Source organism: Ochotona curzoniae, unplaced genomic scaffold (assembly GCF_017591425.1).
Source record: "Ochotona curzoniae isolate NIBS_2020 unplaced genomic scaffold, NIBS_Ocur_1.0 patch35, whole genome shotgun sequence".
NCBI lineage: Eukaryota > Metazoa > Chordata > Mammalia > Lagomorpha > Ochotonidae > Ochotona > Ochotona curzoniae.
The window spans coordinates 492194-509375 of NW_024466917.1; the positions used below are offsets into that span (position 1 = coordinate 492194).

The window sequence follows — 17182 nt, forward strand, 5'->3', positions numbered from 1 at the left end:
CAGTGGCAGTTTCGAACAAGCCCCTCCCTGCTCCCAGCTGTGGTGATGGGGTTTTGAGATCCACAATTCCACTCCTTTCTCCTCAACCCTGAATCTGCAATGCAGCAAACCCGCCAGGGTTAAAGGCGAGTTGGCTGGTCCCTGGGGCAACGCAGGTGCGCCTCTGAGTTCCCCTTCTCAACAGGAAGACCCCAGTGCTACCAGGGGACCCTGAGCTAGCTCTCCACCCTGGGTTCCCTGGGCCCGCTCCTGCCCTCTTGTTTTTGTCTTCCTGCTAGCAAGGGTGGCAAATAGCAAGTGGGACACGTACAGCCACGATGAGGAAGTCCAGCCAGCACCAGGCGTTGGTGAAGAATTTGACGAAGCCGTAGGCTGTCCACTTGAGCAGCATCTCCAGGATAAAGATGTAGGTGAAGACCTTGTCGGCATACTCCAGGATGGTGCGGATGGTCTTTCTCTGTTCAATGTAGATATCCTCAAAAGCCTGCAAGAGAGGTGGCGGCTGTCTGTGAGCCGGGGCCCCGAGGCCCACCTGCCCTCTGCGGCCTCCCTCGCCATTGGCGCTCTCCATGGAGCTGTCATTTATGTGCTACATGGTTCGGCCACTTAACAGAATTCAGCAACTTCCAGCATGTTGGGGGTGTACATTCACTCCCACAGTTGATTTTAGAATGTTTCACCGCAAAGGACTCTCTGTCGGCCCCTCTCTCTCCCAGGTCCTAAGCAACCCCAATCTGCCTCCTTCCTCTACGGCTTTGCCTGTTCTGGACATTTCATAGAAAGGGACTCACATTCAAGGTGATCTGCTGAGAGGGCTTCCAGGCAACCTGCATTCCAGGCTCACCGGCGTGTCCCTGTGCTAGTCCCTCATGGCCTGGTGGCTGAGGAGTTGTTCTAATGCATGGCTCGCTGCATCACACTGTGGCATTCAGTAGGGAGAGACATCTGGGCATGTCTTTGTATGTTTCTGTTATGCTGGGGTCCAGAACCAGGAATAGAACTGCTAGATCAGCTCCCTGTTAAAGCACCGGGGAAAGCAGCGGAGGATGGCTCCAGTCCGTGGAACCCTGCTGCCCATAGACGAGACCTGAAAGAAGGCCCTGGCTCTGGGCTTTGAAGCAGCCTAGCTCTGGCTATTGTGGCCATGTGAAGACTGAACCAGTGGATAGAAGAACACTATTTCTCTCCTTCTCTCTGTAACTGTGAATTCCATGTAAAATAAAGTTTTTTTTTTTTAAATTTATTTTTATTGGAAAGGCAGATTTACAGAGAGAAGGACAGAGAAAAAGATCTTCAGTCTGCTGGTCCATTCCCCAAGAGGCTACAATGGCTGGAGTTGAGCTGACCTGAAGCCAGGAGCCAGGAACTTCTTCCAGGTCTCCCAGATGGATGCAGGGTCCCAAGGCTTTGGCCATCCTTGTCCTTGATTGCTTTCCCAGGCCACAAGCAAGGAGCTGGAGCAGAAGTGGAGCAGGTAGGACATGAACCAGTACCCATAAGGGATCCTGGTGCATGCAAGGTGAGGATTTAGCTACTGAGCCAAAGTGTTGGGCCCAAAATAAATAAATCCTAAAACAAAACAAAAACGTTTAGATCATATGGTGACTCTGTGCTGCATGTTTTGGAGGAAATGACTCAAGTGGGTTCCCAAACGGCTGTACCATTTCACATTCCCACCAGGAGTACATGAGAGTTCCATCTGCGGCACATTCTCACCAGCACAGCATGAGATGTGCCCCGTCCTTCCTCCTGTCAGCCCCACAGGCCCCCAGAGGGTGGCAGGAGAGGCTTCAGTGAGGGACTGGTGGACTGTAATTTCCCGATATGGGAGGCAGGTGTCCCCACAGGTGTTCAGCAGTGGTGTCTAGAGGAAGGAATTTCCAAAGCAGGAGAGAAGCAGGGAGGTAGACCAGGTGCCCTGGGAAGCTCTGGGAGGCACCTGCCCTTGGCACTTTTAGAAGGAAGGGTAGACCTCACAGTCTGTAACTCCATCTTCCCCAAAAGGAGTGCATGGCTGTCAGGTGCTCCAGCAGGCTGCTGGAGGTGCAGACTGAGGTCGCAGGTTCCATAGTTCTTAGACTCCAGGTACACAAAACCCGCACTTCTGCTCAATCAAAAAAGCAACTGTTTTGGGAGAATGACATTTGTGATATCATGGGTTAAGCTGCTGCCTGTGATGCTGACATCCCATATGGACATGGGTTCAAGTCCCAGCTCCTCCGTTTCCAATCTAGCTCCCTGCTAATGCACCTAGGAAAGCAGGAGAGGATGCTCCAAGTCCTCCCATATGGCCGACCCAGGGAAGCTTTCAGCTCCTGGCTTTAGGTTGGCCTCATCCTGGCTGCTGTTGTGGCCATTTAGGGAGTGAACTAGCACACGGATAACTCTCTTTTTCTCTAACTCGGCCCCAATACATCTTTAGAAACAAAACAAAGCAACAACTTGTATGTCAGGCATCTGTTAACTCCATTTGTTGAAAATTCAGTCTATAAACCAAGGGTTATGAGGCACCCAAGACTCATTTGTGGGGCTTGAGTCCCTCTTGCCTGAAGTTGTCATGTCACAGGCAGCTTAGCTGTGCCTTCACTTAGCTGTTCTTCAATCTCATGCCTATGGCTGCAAAGGCTCCTTACCTACTATTCTTTTTATTTATTTATTTGAAAAATAGAGAGGGAGAGATGGAGGGGAAAAGAGAGAGAGAGAGAGAGAGAGAGAGAGAGAGAGAGAGAAAGAGAGAATGTATTTCATTCATTGGTTCATTCCTTAAATGGCCACAATTGGGCTGGGACTCTGCTACTGCTCTGCTACGTGGGTATGGCAGCCCTTATCTGCTGCCTTCCTCGATGCACTATCAGGAAGTTAGACTGGATGCAGAACAGCTGGGACTTGAATCAGTACTCTGATAAGGAACACTGACATCCTAAGTGGCAGCTAACTCGCTGAACTGCAGTCCCAGCCCCGGAGCGCTCTGCCTTGACCAATGACATCTGGTGAAGGTGAGCAGTGAAGTAAGCTGGGAAGGTGCCTCACTGCTGCTGCATCCCTCATGTGGGGGAGGACTGGGTCCTGGGTGGTAACAGTGACAGATCAGCAGCCCGGCACTAGGGAGCCGTCAGGAGTCAGGAGCCTCTGGTTGGCACTCACCTGACCCTGCTGCCCGCCCGCCTCCCAAGGGTGCCTGCCCTAAGGAGTACAACAGTGTAGGGGCTGGCTGCATTGGTTCAGGACGACACCCTGCTGCCTCCCACCTGGGCCTGGACGGACTGTCCTTCCACATGACACCCTGCTGTCTCCCCCTGGGCCTGGATGAATTGTCCTTCTGTATGACACCCAACTGCCTTTCACTGTTCTACTGACAGGAAGTGACAGGCACCAAAACCTCTCCCCTGTTATGGTCAGGGACTTTAACATGGCATGGAGGAGCTGGGGGTTCTCTCTCGTTACTGCTTTTGCTTCCAGATTAAGTTTTGATTCCACACATATGTCTTAACATGTCAAGATTCTATATCCATCAGGTTTCCCTTAAAGAAAGGAAGGAAGGGAGGAAGGGAAGAGAAGGCATGATGTCTCCAGTCCCTGCCATCCTGAAAATGACTCAACCAGCAGACAATCCCTTCTCCCCAGACACTGTGCAGGTGGCCTCAGTTATGCAGCTAAACAGGGAAGCGACTGCCAAGGCAGTCTGACCTGGGATGGGTGCCATCTGTGGGCTCAGAGTGCCGAAACCCCCTCACCGGTTAATGGTGGCCACATGGAACGGCATGAGTGTTAAGCAGGTGTGCCTGGGGACTCAGGCATCAATATCTTTTATGCCCAGGGCTTTTCCCAATACCTCACGATGGGAGCTGACCGTGGATGCAGGTCAGCTGCTGCCTCGTATCTTGGACAACTGCGGATTGGGGGTTTTGGGTGGGAGGGGGCTGTTCATGTGAAAATGAGGACATGGTGGAGGGTGTGTCTGTCCTGAAGAATGCGTTGGGGGAAGTGGGTCTCAGGCTTGCACTGTGTCAGCGGGTGAGTGCGGAGTTGAATCCCACAGTCTGAAACCCCAGCGTGAAGGAGCACAAATGACCATGGCCAGTCTTGGATTTGTAGGGAATCTGGAAGTGGCACCTGGGCCAATCAGCCCCCAGCCAAGCCCTCTCCGCGTGTTCGCCCCTGGACCTCACCAAGGCACCGCTGCTAAGTAGGATCATGAAGATGATGAAGGTCTCAAACCAGTTGTGTTCTACGATGAGGAAGCAAGTCTTTCGCAAGATCCACCAGGATTTGCCTAGTCCTTCCTCGATGTTCACCTGGCAGCACTTGAACCGCTGGACGCACCCTAGCATCAGAGGGAGGGAGGAGGGTCAGAGCGTGGGTGGGGACTGTGCCCAGGTCTGCCTTGCCGGCCATGCCCACTGGGAGCTGAGTCAGAGAGGGTGAGTGTGGCAGGGCAGGGAAGTCAGGAGGAAGTCAGCAGAAGGTTTGGGGCTGAAATCCAGAAGAAATTGACAGTCTGAGAAGGAAACTTCCTTGGTAAAGATGGAATAGGGGGCAGAGCTGCGTCAGGGAGCTGCAGCAGTCCTGAGCCTGCTATCCGGGAGCTGTCACAGGTCAGGAGCCCAGCACCCGGGAGCTGTCGGAGAGTCAGGAACCTGACACCCAGGAGCCATTGGGGGTCTTCAGGGGTCAGCAGCCCAGCACCCGCGAGCTGTCGGGGTTCAGGAGCCCGGCCCAGCGTACCTTCAGTAAAGCAGGCGTCTGGGTCCAAGTACTCTTCGGGCTGCTCCACAGGTACCTCCTCCACCTCGGGCTTGATGTCAATGGTGCTGCCCTCTGAGGAGCTGGTGTCGTCCAGTTTCTAGCCACAAGGGAGAAGAAGGTGAAGCAGGGCTGCAGCCGCCCACCCCACCTCCAGGGCATGACATTCCCTGACCTGCTTTGGCTTTGCAATTCTTATTTATGTCAAAGACATGGTGATGGAAAGAGGGCAGGGGAAGGGGTGAGAAAGAGAAAGCGAAGGAGAGCCAGCTCAAAATCAGGAGCCAAGAGCCTCATCCGGGTTTCCTACATGGGTGGCAGAGATCCAAGCACATGGGGCATGTTCTGCTGCTTTCCCAGGTTACCAGCAGGCAGCTGGATCGGAAGTATAGCAGCTAGAACTTGAACCAATGTTCAGGTATGGGAATGCCGGTGTCTCAGTTGGTGGCAGCATTACTTGTGTTCCACACTGCTTATTACAACTCATCATGGGCCCAGGCACAATGGGGGAACCATACCATGGGCCCTTAGGACTGCAGTCATGCGGGACTATCACATCCAAACCCCAGTGGGAGAAGACAGGGACTCTGGGTCCGTCTCAAGGCCACTGCCCAGGGAAGCATTCCAGCCTGGGTGCAGAGGAACCTGAGCGAGCGTGCTGGGTCCAGGGACAACCCAGGCACCCAGGCCATCAAGGTGGGTATTTGGGCATTCGGGGGTAAGGCAGCGTTTCTCAAAGTGGAAATGGCCATTCCAGACTCCCTCCTCCCAGCCCGTGGCTGATGCAGCCCAGCCTCTACCCTCTAGCTTGGGCCCTTACATCTTTGCTGCCTTCCGGGTCCGACTCGCTGCTGACGTCCTCGGTGTTGAGGTTCTCGAAGTCGGACTCGCCCACAGCGATGGGCACGCGCACCGTGAGGTTGGGGTTGTTGATGAAGGACATGTGGTCCTCGTCAATGATGTACTTCTCCACACTGCTGCCGATGCCGCTGGTGGTGCCGTTGCCGTTCTTCTGGAAGTCACCGTTGCGGTGGATGTCGGCCCCGGTGTGGTTGGCGATGCAGTTGGCCTTCTTCTCATAGAGCTCATCCAGGGGCTTGACTTCGTCCGCCTCCCGCTGCTTGAAGTGTGCCTGCATGAAGGCCCGCACCTTGACTTTGATCCAGGCCACGCCCTTCTTGATGCGGATCACGGAGATCTGCAGGTTGTTCATCTCCCCGTCGTCGTCCGTGGCGGCCAGGTTGTCGGCGCTGAAGGAGCTCAGCAGCAAGGCCAGGAAGAGGTTCAGCACCTACACCCGCCAGCGGGGTTGGGGGGGAAAGAACAGCGTAAGCGGAAGTGAGCTGCTAACTTAGGGGAGACAGGTGGCAGCCACAAGACTGCCTGGTGGGAAGCGGATGCAAAATGAGTACCTGCTGTATTTGCCTGGCCCACAACACAGCTTAAATATTTGCACCCACAGTGAGGGTAGAGGCCAGGGAATCGGGTGAATATATCATCAACCCCTGGGCTGTCAAGGTCGAGAAAACCTGGTTTAGGCAAAGGGGCCTTTTATTTTTATTTATCTTTTTTGTAGTGCAAAGAACAAACTTGGATTTTTAGGTTCAAACACAAGTTGATATTTACCAATTATGTAATCTTGGGGGAGGTCTCTGATGAGGTTTTTTGTTTGTTTGTTTTTAAAGATTTATTTACTTTTGTTTGAAAAGTAGACTTACAGAGAGGGAAGGAAAGAGAGATTTGGCTGTCTGCTGATTCACTTCCCAAATGGCTACAAAGGATGGGTTGGGCTGATTCGAAGACCAGGAAGCTTAGAGCTTCTTCCAGATCTCCCATATGGGTGCGGGGAGCAAAGGACTTGGGCCCTCCTTTGCTGCTTTCCCAGCCACATTAGTAGTGAGCTGGACTGGAAGTAGAGAAGCCTGGACTCCAAGCAGTGCCCAGATGGGACACCAGCACTGCAGGTGGAGACTTAAATGAGGCCACTGTGCCAGTTCTGACTTGTTCTGACAGTGAAAAAAGGGTTGAGAGGAGGAGCCATGACTCGGTCTGTGCTCTGTAAACTCCAGTCTCCTCCTTCATCTGTAGCTTACAGGTTCCTGGGCCAGGCAAGAAAAAAATATCTATGGATCTTGAAAGAGAGAACTGGGCCTGGTAGATGATACTTCAGGGTCAAGGGAGAGATGTGCAGGGCAGAGAGCAAAAATATCTACAAATGTGTACTAACCACCAAGTTGCCAATCACCATGACCATCATAAAGACAATGAGGCACATGGCCTGGCCGGCCACCTCCATGCAGTCCCACATGGTCTCAATCCACTCCCCGCACAGTACTCGAAAGACAATGAGGAAGGAGTGGAAGAAGTCGTGCATGTGCCAGCGAGGGAGTTCACAGTCCTGGTTGATCTTGCAGACACATTCTTTGTAGCTCTTCCCAAAGAGCTGCATGCCGACCACGGCGAAGATGAAGACGATGATGGCCAGCACCAGGGTCAGGTTGCCCAGGGCACCCACTGAGTTTCCAATAATCTTGATCAACATGTTCAGGGTGGGCCAGGACTTGGCCAACTTGAAGACTCGGAGCTAAGGGGAGGAGGGGGAGGGAACAAAACCAAACACAGATGAAAATACTAAATGATATTCAATCCACTTTCTTGGTCTATGGGAAAAGGAAGATATCTGAAATTAAGAAAATCTTGAATTATTGAACACTGAGGCGGGGGGCAATTCCCAGGGTTTTCTGTCTCAGATTCTTGGGGCAGAAAACAAGGCAAAGGTAAGAGAAAAAACAATGAATTTCATAGTAAGTGAAGCATTGAGGGAAACCCTGCCTCTTGTTTCTTGGATTAGATCCTGAGTCAACACATTGTCCAAAAACCTACATGTGAACATCCTTTGATTTTGTTTTTCCCTTACTGATTTCTCAAGGGCAGGTGAAAGGGAACATGGTTTGTGAGGGAATGGAAAAAAGCCATCGTCTCCTTAAAAAAAGGCAAGCACTAAAAAATTCTAAATCTCTCACTTTGTTTGCCAGTAAATAAGCTATGGTTGCTGAGAAACTGTGAGGTGCTCAGGAGAACTTGGAGGACAAACGGAGCCTTAAACAGGGCTCAAATTCCTTGTGACAAAGCACCAAGTTTTGGTACCTGTTGGTCATGACCTTACAATGTCTTGGTTAATAGCCCAAGACTACCAATGCATAAATGCCCATGGCCAGTGTGGCCAATGGAGCAACTACGACATCAACACCAGATATTATAAGTCAACACATAACTAACACGCAATGGTATGTGAATTTTGGTAGAAGGCAACCGAATTGACTTAAACATTTCTCTCCTATTTGAAAATTTGAGTCTTAAATGGAGAGTACAAAATTTACCGCAGTCATCCATGTATTTTTTCCCTGACTCACTTCTAATTGATTAAAAGTATTTGTTTGAAGGCTTTAACTCTCAATTCTTGTCATGGAATTAAAAAAAATTCTTTTTAAAAGTCAAGGTGGGCTGGATTCCAGACACCACACACACACACACACACACACACACACACACACACACACACACCCCTAGGCCCAAGTTCCAGAAGCTAGGTAGATATGGTTTGTGACTCAGCCCAAGTGAGATTTCTGTTTTTATAAGGTGTCCCACTATTCTGACTTTCTTTCTTAGATCTGCTCAATATTCCTGATGTTGGGAGGAGCTGGGTATTTTCCCAGAAGGCTGTGAGAAACCTCAGCCAGCTTGGGCACCTGGGAAGCAACAGTGGGCCCGGTGTGGCCCACCTCGGCCAGCTTGGACGCCTGGGAAGCAACAGTGGGCCCGGTGTGGCCCTTTTCTCCAGGGACTCCATCAGAATCCCCTAGCCCTCTTTCTCTGGGGGATAATTTCTCTCCTCAGAATCATTTCAGGAATTGAAACAGTAACTCCTTTAAATCTGTTAGTAATAAGAAAAAAAAATCCTTCTTGGCTAATGCTATTCTAACATTTGACAATATCTGCCAATCTGTTTCAGTCTAATTTTAAAAACCATGATTTCATTCTCATTTTTTGGAAGGGGCCTTGAAGACAGAAGACGTGGGGAAAGGTGTGTGGGAATAGGGAGAGACGAAGTAAGGAGTGAACAAGTGTGAGCAAGGTGTCAGGAAGGCTATTGTTCCCTAAACGAAATCAAACTTCAAAAGCAAGGCCTGTGGAAATCCTTTGCCTTCTAGATACAGCATGCTTCTTCTAGCCGTTACTTCCTAAAAAATTATCCCTACTTGCTCATTGACTTTAAACATGAACTTCTATGTTGGGGAGTCAGCAGGAGTGTTTCAAGGCTTTCATAGCTAAGCCAATTCAACAGCCCAGTGGAACTGAGAGGGGGATGCAGGGTGAGGATTCTGAAGAATTCGTCAAGTTGATTTGGACAGCTTTTTCTAGCAGCTTCAAAAGGCACAACATTGAAAGAAACTGGAGGAATATAGAATACCAATCGGAAGGATCGCAGCACCGAGAGCCCTTCCACGTCTGCTAGACCCAGTTCCATTAAGCTGAGGGAGACGATAAAGCCGTCAAAAATGTTCCAACCTTCTTGGAAATAATAGTAAGGGTCCATGGCTATCAGCTTCAGGAACATCTCTGCTGTGAAAATGCCAGTGAAAACCTAAAGAGAAAAATAAAAGAGAAAAAAGGTCTTTATCAGTATCTTTGAATACAACACATCCAAGAAATCTCAGGAGCTGTAACTAAGAATACACCTGTGTCCTGTGAGCAGTCCATGGAAGGCAGAAAAACCTCCTTATTTCTTATCTGTTCCTTGGCATTAAAAAAAACATTAAATTTTTATTTACAATGGACATACACTATGTGTACCTATTTCGGGTACAGTATTAGAATTTGATAGAAGTAGGCGAGGTATAAGGACCAAGTCGGGGTAAGTACTGTCTCTACTTTCTCAAACAGGATGGGTCCTATGCGCTGGGAACTTATTTGACTCTTGAATGAAGTCCCTGGCTCCAAGGTTGGCACCTTTATGGATAGAACCGCTCAATTCATACTGTTCGGAAAAACAAAAAAAGGGGGGGCTAGTGTTGTGGAACAGCATGCGGGTAAAGATATCAACATCTCCTACATCTGTGGAGGGTGGGTTCATGTGGCAGCGATCATAGGGCGCGGCCTAGCCCTTTTTCTCTTCTTACAACAAGGTCATCAGCTTGTGTTCTATGGTAGAGAGCCTTCCCCGCAGTTATGGAAATCCCAACAGAGACACAGAAAAAGCAGTGGCCAAGTGCCTGGGCCCCTGCCGCCCACATGGGAGACGGGGTGGGGGTGGGGAATTTCTGGCTCCTGGCTTCGGTCTTGGCCTAGCCCTGGCCTTTGTGGCCTTTCGGGGACTGAACCAGCAGATGGAAGATCTTTCTGTCTCTGCTTCTCTCCTATCATCTCTGCAACTCTCCCTTCTAAACAAATAAATATATCTTAAAAGACAAAGCAACATCACTGGGTTGAGTGGAGTGTGCCCGAGATCCCACTTACTGCTAACACTACCTGCTCCAGGAGTGACTCTTTGCCTCTCCCTGCAGAAGAGCGCTCTCCTCTTTGCTCATGAACACCCATCTGCATGTCTGCGGAAAAGCAGAACTCAACCTTCTACCCAGGTCGTGGGAAAAGCCTTCCATTCCAACCAGGAGGTAATGTTGTCCTTGGCTGCACCAGGTCACCAAGATCTCCTTTTCCCATTCCCTTTTAAGGTCTGTCGCAGACTCTAAGTTAATCTCTAAGTTTTTAGATTCTTCTACTGAATTTATAGTAATGTAGGTACCAAGATGTTTAAGATATTTTACTGTCTGCGTTTATTTGAAAGGCAGAAGTGATAGAAAAAGAGAGAGATCTTCCATCTGTTGGTTCACTCCCCAAATGCCTGCAACAGCCAAGGCTGGGCCAGGCTGCAGCCAGGAGCCTGGCCCTTCATCTGATCTCCCACATGAGTGATAGCGGAATGAGCACCTGAAATGCCACCTGTTGACTCCCAGGTGCTCTAGTAAGGAGCAGCGCAGCTAAGACTTGAACCAGCACTCTGACAGGGGAACATGGCATCCCAAGCAGTGTTGTGACCCAACACTCACCCCAGGTTCTAAGATTTATATTTTTAATTCTTTTTAAAAAGATTTATTCTTATTGGAAAGTCAGATTCATAGAGAAAAAGAGACAAAGAGAAAAATGCTCCACCTGCTGGTTCACTCCTCAAGTGGCCGCAATGGAGTTGAGTCGATCTGAAGCCAAAAGCCAGGGGCCTCCTCCAGGTCTCCCATGCGGGTGCAGGGCCAAAGACCCCAGGCCATCCTCTGCTGCTTTCCCAGGCCACAAGTAGGGAGCCAGAAGGGAAGTGGAGCAGTCAGGATATGAACCAGCACCTGCATGGGATCCTGGCACATGCAGGGTGATGACTTTAGCCACTAAGCTACTGTGCCGGAACTTTTAATTATTCTAAAAACTCCAGTGTATAGGTTTATCCTCCCACCTGCAGAGAATATGGTGATATCCTCATTTGACAGTTGTGAAATACTTTTTGGACAGAACTCTGGCTTATTGACAGTCAGGCTGTATCCGATAGAAACTACAGGGTAAATCCTCTGACTTTGTATCCTGCTCTCTGCCCTGCCTAGCCCAGTCTGATGGGGGCGCTGCTAGCCTACCTCGAAGCTCTTGCTACTGTCCAGGAAGCACTTGCGAGATGAGTCCCGGAGCCCAGCACACCCATCCGCAGCTCTACCTGGCACCTGCATGCTGAGCACACACCTCACGCTCACATGTCTCAAACAGAGCTCTTGATTCTAAACGCCACATCCCTTCCTTCCTCATTGATCCCCATGCGCCCCTACAGGCACCAAGCCCCCAGATGTGGACAGCGCCCTTCATTTCTGCCATCATCAAAGCCAGTCCTGAGCATGCAGCGCGGTACGACACACCCATCTCACCCTGTCTTCTAACTATATGCTTTCTCATCTCCTCATTTGAGCATTGTCTTGTGGAGTAATTGGATATCAGCAGCTGGCCTGACCTCCTCTCTCTCTCCCCCCTCTCTCTTGCAGTCTTGTGAACGCTCATGACTCCAGTCTAGCTGTCGACCCACCTGTCTGTGGGTTTTTAACAAAGGGAAAGGCATATCATGTTGCTAGCCAGGTCTGAGGGCAGGTCTGCTGCCGGGTGGGCTGAAAGGTGGGGAAGCAAGGACTGAGTATGTGAAAAGTGAAGAACTGTAAAGATGTGGAGAAAAAACAAAACTCTGGAGAACACTCACCAACAAGCCTTAGGAAGTCATATTTCTCATTACTTAACTCTTGGCTAATAACATGAAGTGTATACAGGAGCAAGGTTGATCGACTTGAAATTCAACCCCATGGCCAAGGCCCTGTGCCTGCCAGGGCCAGGCAGTCACACAGCATGCCCACCCACAGGCGTTGTCTGGATCCAGGCAGCCTGTGGGAGCAGCCTGATTGGGAGACTGCATGTGTCACCTGGGGCTGCATACATGGTGTACGGACCAGGAGGGAGTCTAGAACAGGTCACGAACCCCTGACACGCAGGCTGCAGAACCATGTCAGATGTGCACCAGAAAATACGATGGGCTGCAAGGCCCAATCAGAAATGGGATCTCTTTGCCATGTGTTTTCGGCATTAAAACTAGAAATGACACTACCATGCTCTGTAAGTGTACTCAGGACTTGGGGTACAAATTGTGTATAATGAAAGAGGGAACATGTGCAACACTGGGCAGGGGTGGTGCTCAATGGAAGTGCTAACAGCTAGATCTGAAGACACCAATGGGTGGGACTCCTAGGGAAGGCGTCCCTGCATGATCCATCAAAATCCAATCTACTGCATGACCATTTGAAATTGCATCAACCAACTCAATCAGTCATTAAAATCCAATCAGCTAACGCCACGACCCACCCAAACTCAAGGGCTCCCTAACAACTACTTGACTTCTGAACACATTGTGTCATCTATCTTTCAGAAATGGCGGATTTCTAAAGAATACAACAAGTTAAATATATGACTGAACTGAAGCTAACATTAAAACGAGCTCGGCACAGATGAGCTAATGGCAGAAACTGGATGACGGCCCAGAAGTTGGAGTGGAATTTTAGATTTCTCACAAATGGCTCCCATCTGGATGCTGAAGAGGTGACAGTGCAGGCACACACATGGTCACACCTAATGCATTACCAGAGCTCCCCATTTTGCGGCGACTCTTCATTAAGGTGAAAGTGGAAGTGATTTGCTGGAGTGATGCAAGAATCAAGTTAAGAAACAGAATGCGGAAAGAAAGAAAAACCCAGGAGCCCTTAGCTCAGCGACCGAACCAAGTCCCTGCACCATGCCTCTCACTCTGTGACCATGGTTGACTTCCTGCCAACAGCTCCTCCTATATGACATCTTCGGAGCTCTACAAAGAGAGAAAGCAGCAGCCAAGGGGTTGCAACAGAAAATGGAAGAAGTGGCCGCGGCTGGCCCTGTGTGCACGTGTTTGCCTTTGGGGAACTGCTATTCTCTTGTCACCTGAACTCCAGATTTGAGGAGCAAACTGGGAACATACGAGAAGGCACGCCAGCTCACCAGATTTCCTACGGCCAAGACGTGTTCGAACTGCGGCGTCATCGGATGGTGCTCCATTGCCATGAACAGCGTATTCAGGACAATGCAGATGGTGATGGCTAAATCCACAAAAGGGTCCATGACTATCAAGTTGACAATCTCTTTCAGCTTTATCCAGTAAGGGTGACATTCCCAGATGAGGAAAGTGTTGGCAAATTTATACCAGCAGGGTGGGCATTTTCTCTGAGACTCTTCCAGCTCTGTAGTGAGTGAAGAGAACAAAGACAGCTGTCAGTCACAGACAGAAAACAGAGCAGATCCAGAACAGGCCTCCCTGGGTCTCTGCTTTTAACATGAGGACAAGAATGCCTGTTAAGCGTTTCCCTGCTTCCCTCTCTTTAAGGTAAAGAGGAGGTAGGGAGTATATACAGCTACTCTATATAACAACCCAATTATAGGAACCTTCCATCTGCTAGTTACAGGGAGGTGAGGAACTTTGAGCCTGATCCTGTGGGCTTATCTACTTTCTACACTTATTGCTCATGAGCTCGAGAGAGGCAATGCAGTTCCCTTCGCCTTGGCTACCTCATCCCCAAGGAAAGTGGGGAGGTTCCGGGACTAAATGAGTACTGTAAGCTCCTCCAACGGGGGTTCCATGGGTTTGATTAAGGATTGGGAAGAGAATACATATAAACAGTCCACGCAGTGCCTGACACAGGGTTAAGTCCTCAGTAAAGAGTAGGCATATTATATGCTGTATGATTAACTTATCACCACAGAAGCCATCAAAAGCGCAGTCTGTCGCCAGGCATTTTCCAGTTTGAAATACCAGCTCACACACCTGCTTGTTTCAATCTGTTGTGAGAATTCGATGTGTTAAAATAAACAAAGCGTGGTGCTGTGGGCATTTGCCCTAGCCATGAAGATGCCTGCACCTTCTGTTGGAGTCACTGGGTTTGAATCCTGGCTCTGGTTCTTGACGACAGCTCCCTGCTGACGCGGGCCTTGGAAGGCAGTAGCGATGCCTTAAGGACCTGGACACCTGTCACTCACATTTGGGACCCACAGTCTGGAGTCAGAGTTCCTGCCATCTGGCTTCAGTCCCTGGCACAGTCCGGCCATTGTTAGGATCTGGGAAATCAATCTGGGAACAAGAGCTTGTTCTCTGTCTCTCAAATAAGTGCCTCATAGCTCCCTAGGGTATAGTAAGTGCTGTGGGAGTATTTGTTATTAATATCCTCTCTAGCAGAACCAGTGCTGTGAGCCAAGCCACAAGAGCAACATATATTATGTCCTCAAAGAAGTACAAGTCACTGCTCTATCTCCCATGAGTTCACAGCCCAGAAATGAGTCGGAGTCCCTTTTCTCTCTCCACGTTCCCCTCCTCTCCGTCTCCTTTCTTTCTTCTTCCTCTCTTGCCCTATCTTACGCTTACGCTCTTCCCAGTCCACACACTTCTTTCTTTTTCCAACCCTCAGTTTCTTTCTTTTTCCCATTTTCCTCCTCTCCTTCTCCAGCCTCCAGCTGTATTTGATTGGTCTCAGTCTCCCATCCTCCACTTTTTTTTTGTTTTTGTTTTTAAACATGTACTTGTTTTCATTGGAAAGGCAGATTTACAGAGAAGGAGAGACAGAAAGATCTTCCAACCATTGGTTCATTCCCGAAATGGCTGCAATGGCCAGAGCGGAGCCCATCCAGAGCCAGGAGCCAGTAGTCTCCTCTGGGGCTCTCCAACACAGGTACAGGGTCCCAAGGCTTTGGGCCATCCTACTCTGCTCTCCTGGGCTACAAGCAGGGACCTGGATGGGAAGTGCAGCAGTGGGACACACACTGGCACCCATATGGGATTCTGGCACTTGGAGCTGGAGGATTAGCCAGGCGAGTCAGTGGAAAAATCAGGACTTGCTCTGCTTGAAGCAGCAAGGGAAGCTGGAGCCTCTGCCCAGATTTCTAGGCTTCAGGTCCGAGCAGCCTGAGAGAGCAGTGAAGGGGTGATCTCTCAGGTCACGTCCACAGCAAAGAGTAAACAAAGGATTAGACAGTAACGGCGTGAGGTTCTAGGTACAAAGCTTGCCTCAGAGTACATATAAACAGAATGGCCGGAGTTACAGAAATGTCAAAGTGTTAGATGTCAACAGGTTGTTCTTCATGTGATGTAGTTGTGAGACCCTCTCAGGACAACTCTCACCAGGAAGCGAGGTACTGGCTCTGTGGGATCAGACAAAACAGCTCCCCTCCCCCTGCCCAGTTCTGCTAACAAAACTAAAATCACTTAGGAAAAACCAAGTTTCCAGGATATGGGGGTTTGGCACAGCCTGGGATGCCAGCATTCCGTATCTCCTGCCTAACATACACCCTGGGAGCCAGTAGGTCAGATGACTCAAGTAAATGGGTCCCTGCCACCCAGGTGCAAGGCCTGGGCTGAGTTCCTTGGCTCCTGGCTTCAGCCTGGCTCAGTCCTAGCTCTTGTGAGCATTTGGGAAGTGAACCAATGGATAGAAGATTTTGTCTGTCCATGTCTCGCTGACTTTGAAATAAAATGGAAAAAAAAATTGGTTTTTTTTTTAGATTTTTTGGGGAAAAAAATTTCCAACAATTTCCTCAACATCACTCCTGTCTTAAATCTGTATTCCCTTCTTTCAACCAGCTGGATGGTGCCCAGGTGATGGCTTTATTTTAGACAGGGGGTGATTTGGGTTGGGTTTCTGATTGGCTCCCCAGTTGCTAAGAAAACGGTTGCCTTGGTTTCGGGGATGTGAGGACCACGCGAAGCGCCACGTGGGAGGCTGCGTGGGAAAGGAGGCCTGTGAAGAGAGTTCGCGCTGGCTTCTTCAGGACTCCCTCCCTCCCCAAGGTAAATTTAGTCTTCTTCCCCTCCCCGAGAAAAGCAAAACGCAGAGGTTCTGTGATTTCCATAAATTCTTCACAGTGAATATTTGGAAATGGGGTTCCGCTCCGCTTTTAATCTCCTCCCTCTGACTGCCTGCTGGCGTTCCTCACAGAACTGTGAGGGCTCACAGGGCTCTGGTACTCCACAAGGAAGCGCCTGGGGGCTCCCCCAGGGGTACCCGGTGTCTCTAACCTTCCCCTTGGGTTAAGGTGTGTGGGTCCCACAAAGAGATGACAGAAACCTTTTCGGTGTTGCCCCACTTCCACCAACTGCTTCCAGTGCCCTACCCCGGCAGTAGTGCGGGGCTGCAGGGGTGGGGAGAAGGTCAAAGGCGCAGAGGGTGTTTCTTTGATGGCGAGGATGAGGAGGAAGCTGGGGGGCCCTAACTGCCCTGAGAGATGAGGAAAGGGCCCCTTAGGGGCTCAGAGGCACCGGAAGTTGCTTTTAGAAGACACCGCCTGACACCTCCCTGAAGGTGGCTCTGGGAGGTTCTGAGGTGTCCAGGGGCAGATGTCTTTGTCTCTATCCTGTTCACATTTTAAGTAATTATGGGCACTGGGTGTTTCTAGAAGGTATCTTCCCTTTCACAGAGTTGGGGGTGGGGAGACAAGCAATTGCACGGCTGTATGATGTTTGTCAGTTGAATGGAAGATGAGTAAGCAATGGCCAGTTACCTTAGGGGAGTTCTAGAACCTGCTTTATCTGGCTGGCAGGGATGCCCAGTGCCTTTGCTATTTCCGCATGGATACTTCCAGCCTTCTCCCGGGCTTCACTGCTGAAGGAAGCCTTACTATACTAACCTCTGCCTGCCTGCCTGCTTGCCTGCCAGCCAGCCCCAGTCCCCTGAGAGTGCCCCAAAGCTAATGGCTGTGTTCACTGAATTTAGTGGATCCTGCTGAGCAGGTCTGCAACAGTGCTCATTATTTACAGGATTCTGGAATTTTCCACTGTGGGCTTCCTGGGGAGGCA

At 50.0% G+C, this 17182-nt stretch overlaps 1 protein-coding gene across 5 annotated transcripts in view; it reads right to left on the reverse strand.

Annotated features, from left to right (window-relative positions):
- LOC121167221 (sodium channel protein type 8 subunit alpha-like) overlaps positions 1 to 17182 on the reverse strand; it is a 108332-nt gene that overhangs the window by 23197 nt on the left and 67953 nt on the right. For all 5 annotated transcript variants that reach the window (XM_040996623.1, XM_040996620.1, XM_040996624.1 and 2 more), the window contains exons 13-19: positions 13345 to 13583; positions 9215 to 9388; positions 6971 to 7327; positions 5564 to 6034; positions 4726 to 4843; positions 4170 to 4324; positions 311 to 484 (exon numbers count right to left, since the gene is read on the reverse strand). In XM_040996623.1, the coding sequence (XP_040852557.1) occupies positions 311 to 484; positions 4170 to 4324; positions 4726 to 4843; positions 5564 to 6034; positions 6971 to 7327; positions 9215 to 9388; positions 13345 to 13583 (1688 nt within the window). The remainder of the gene's footprint in view (positions 1 to 310; positions 485 to 4169; positions 4325 to 4725; positions 4844 to 5563; positions 6035 to 6970; positions 7328 to 9214; positions 9389 to 13344; positions 13584 to 17182) is intronic.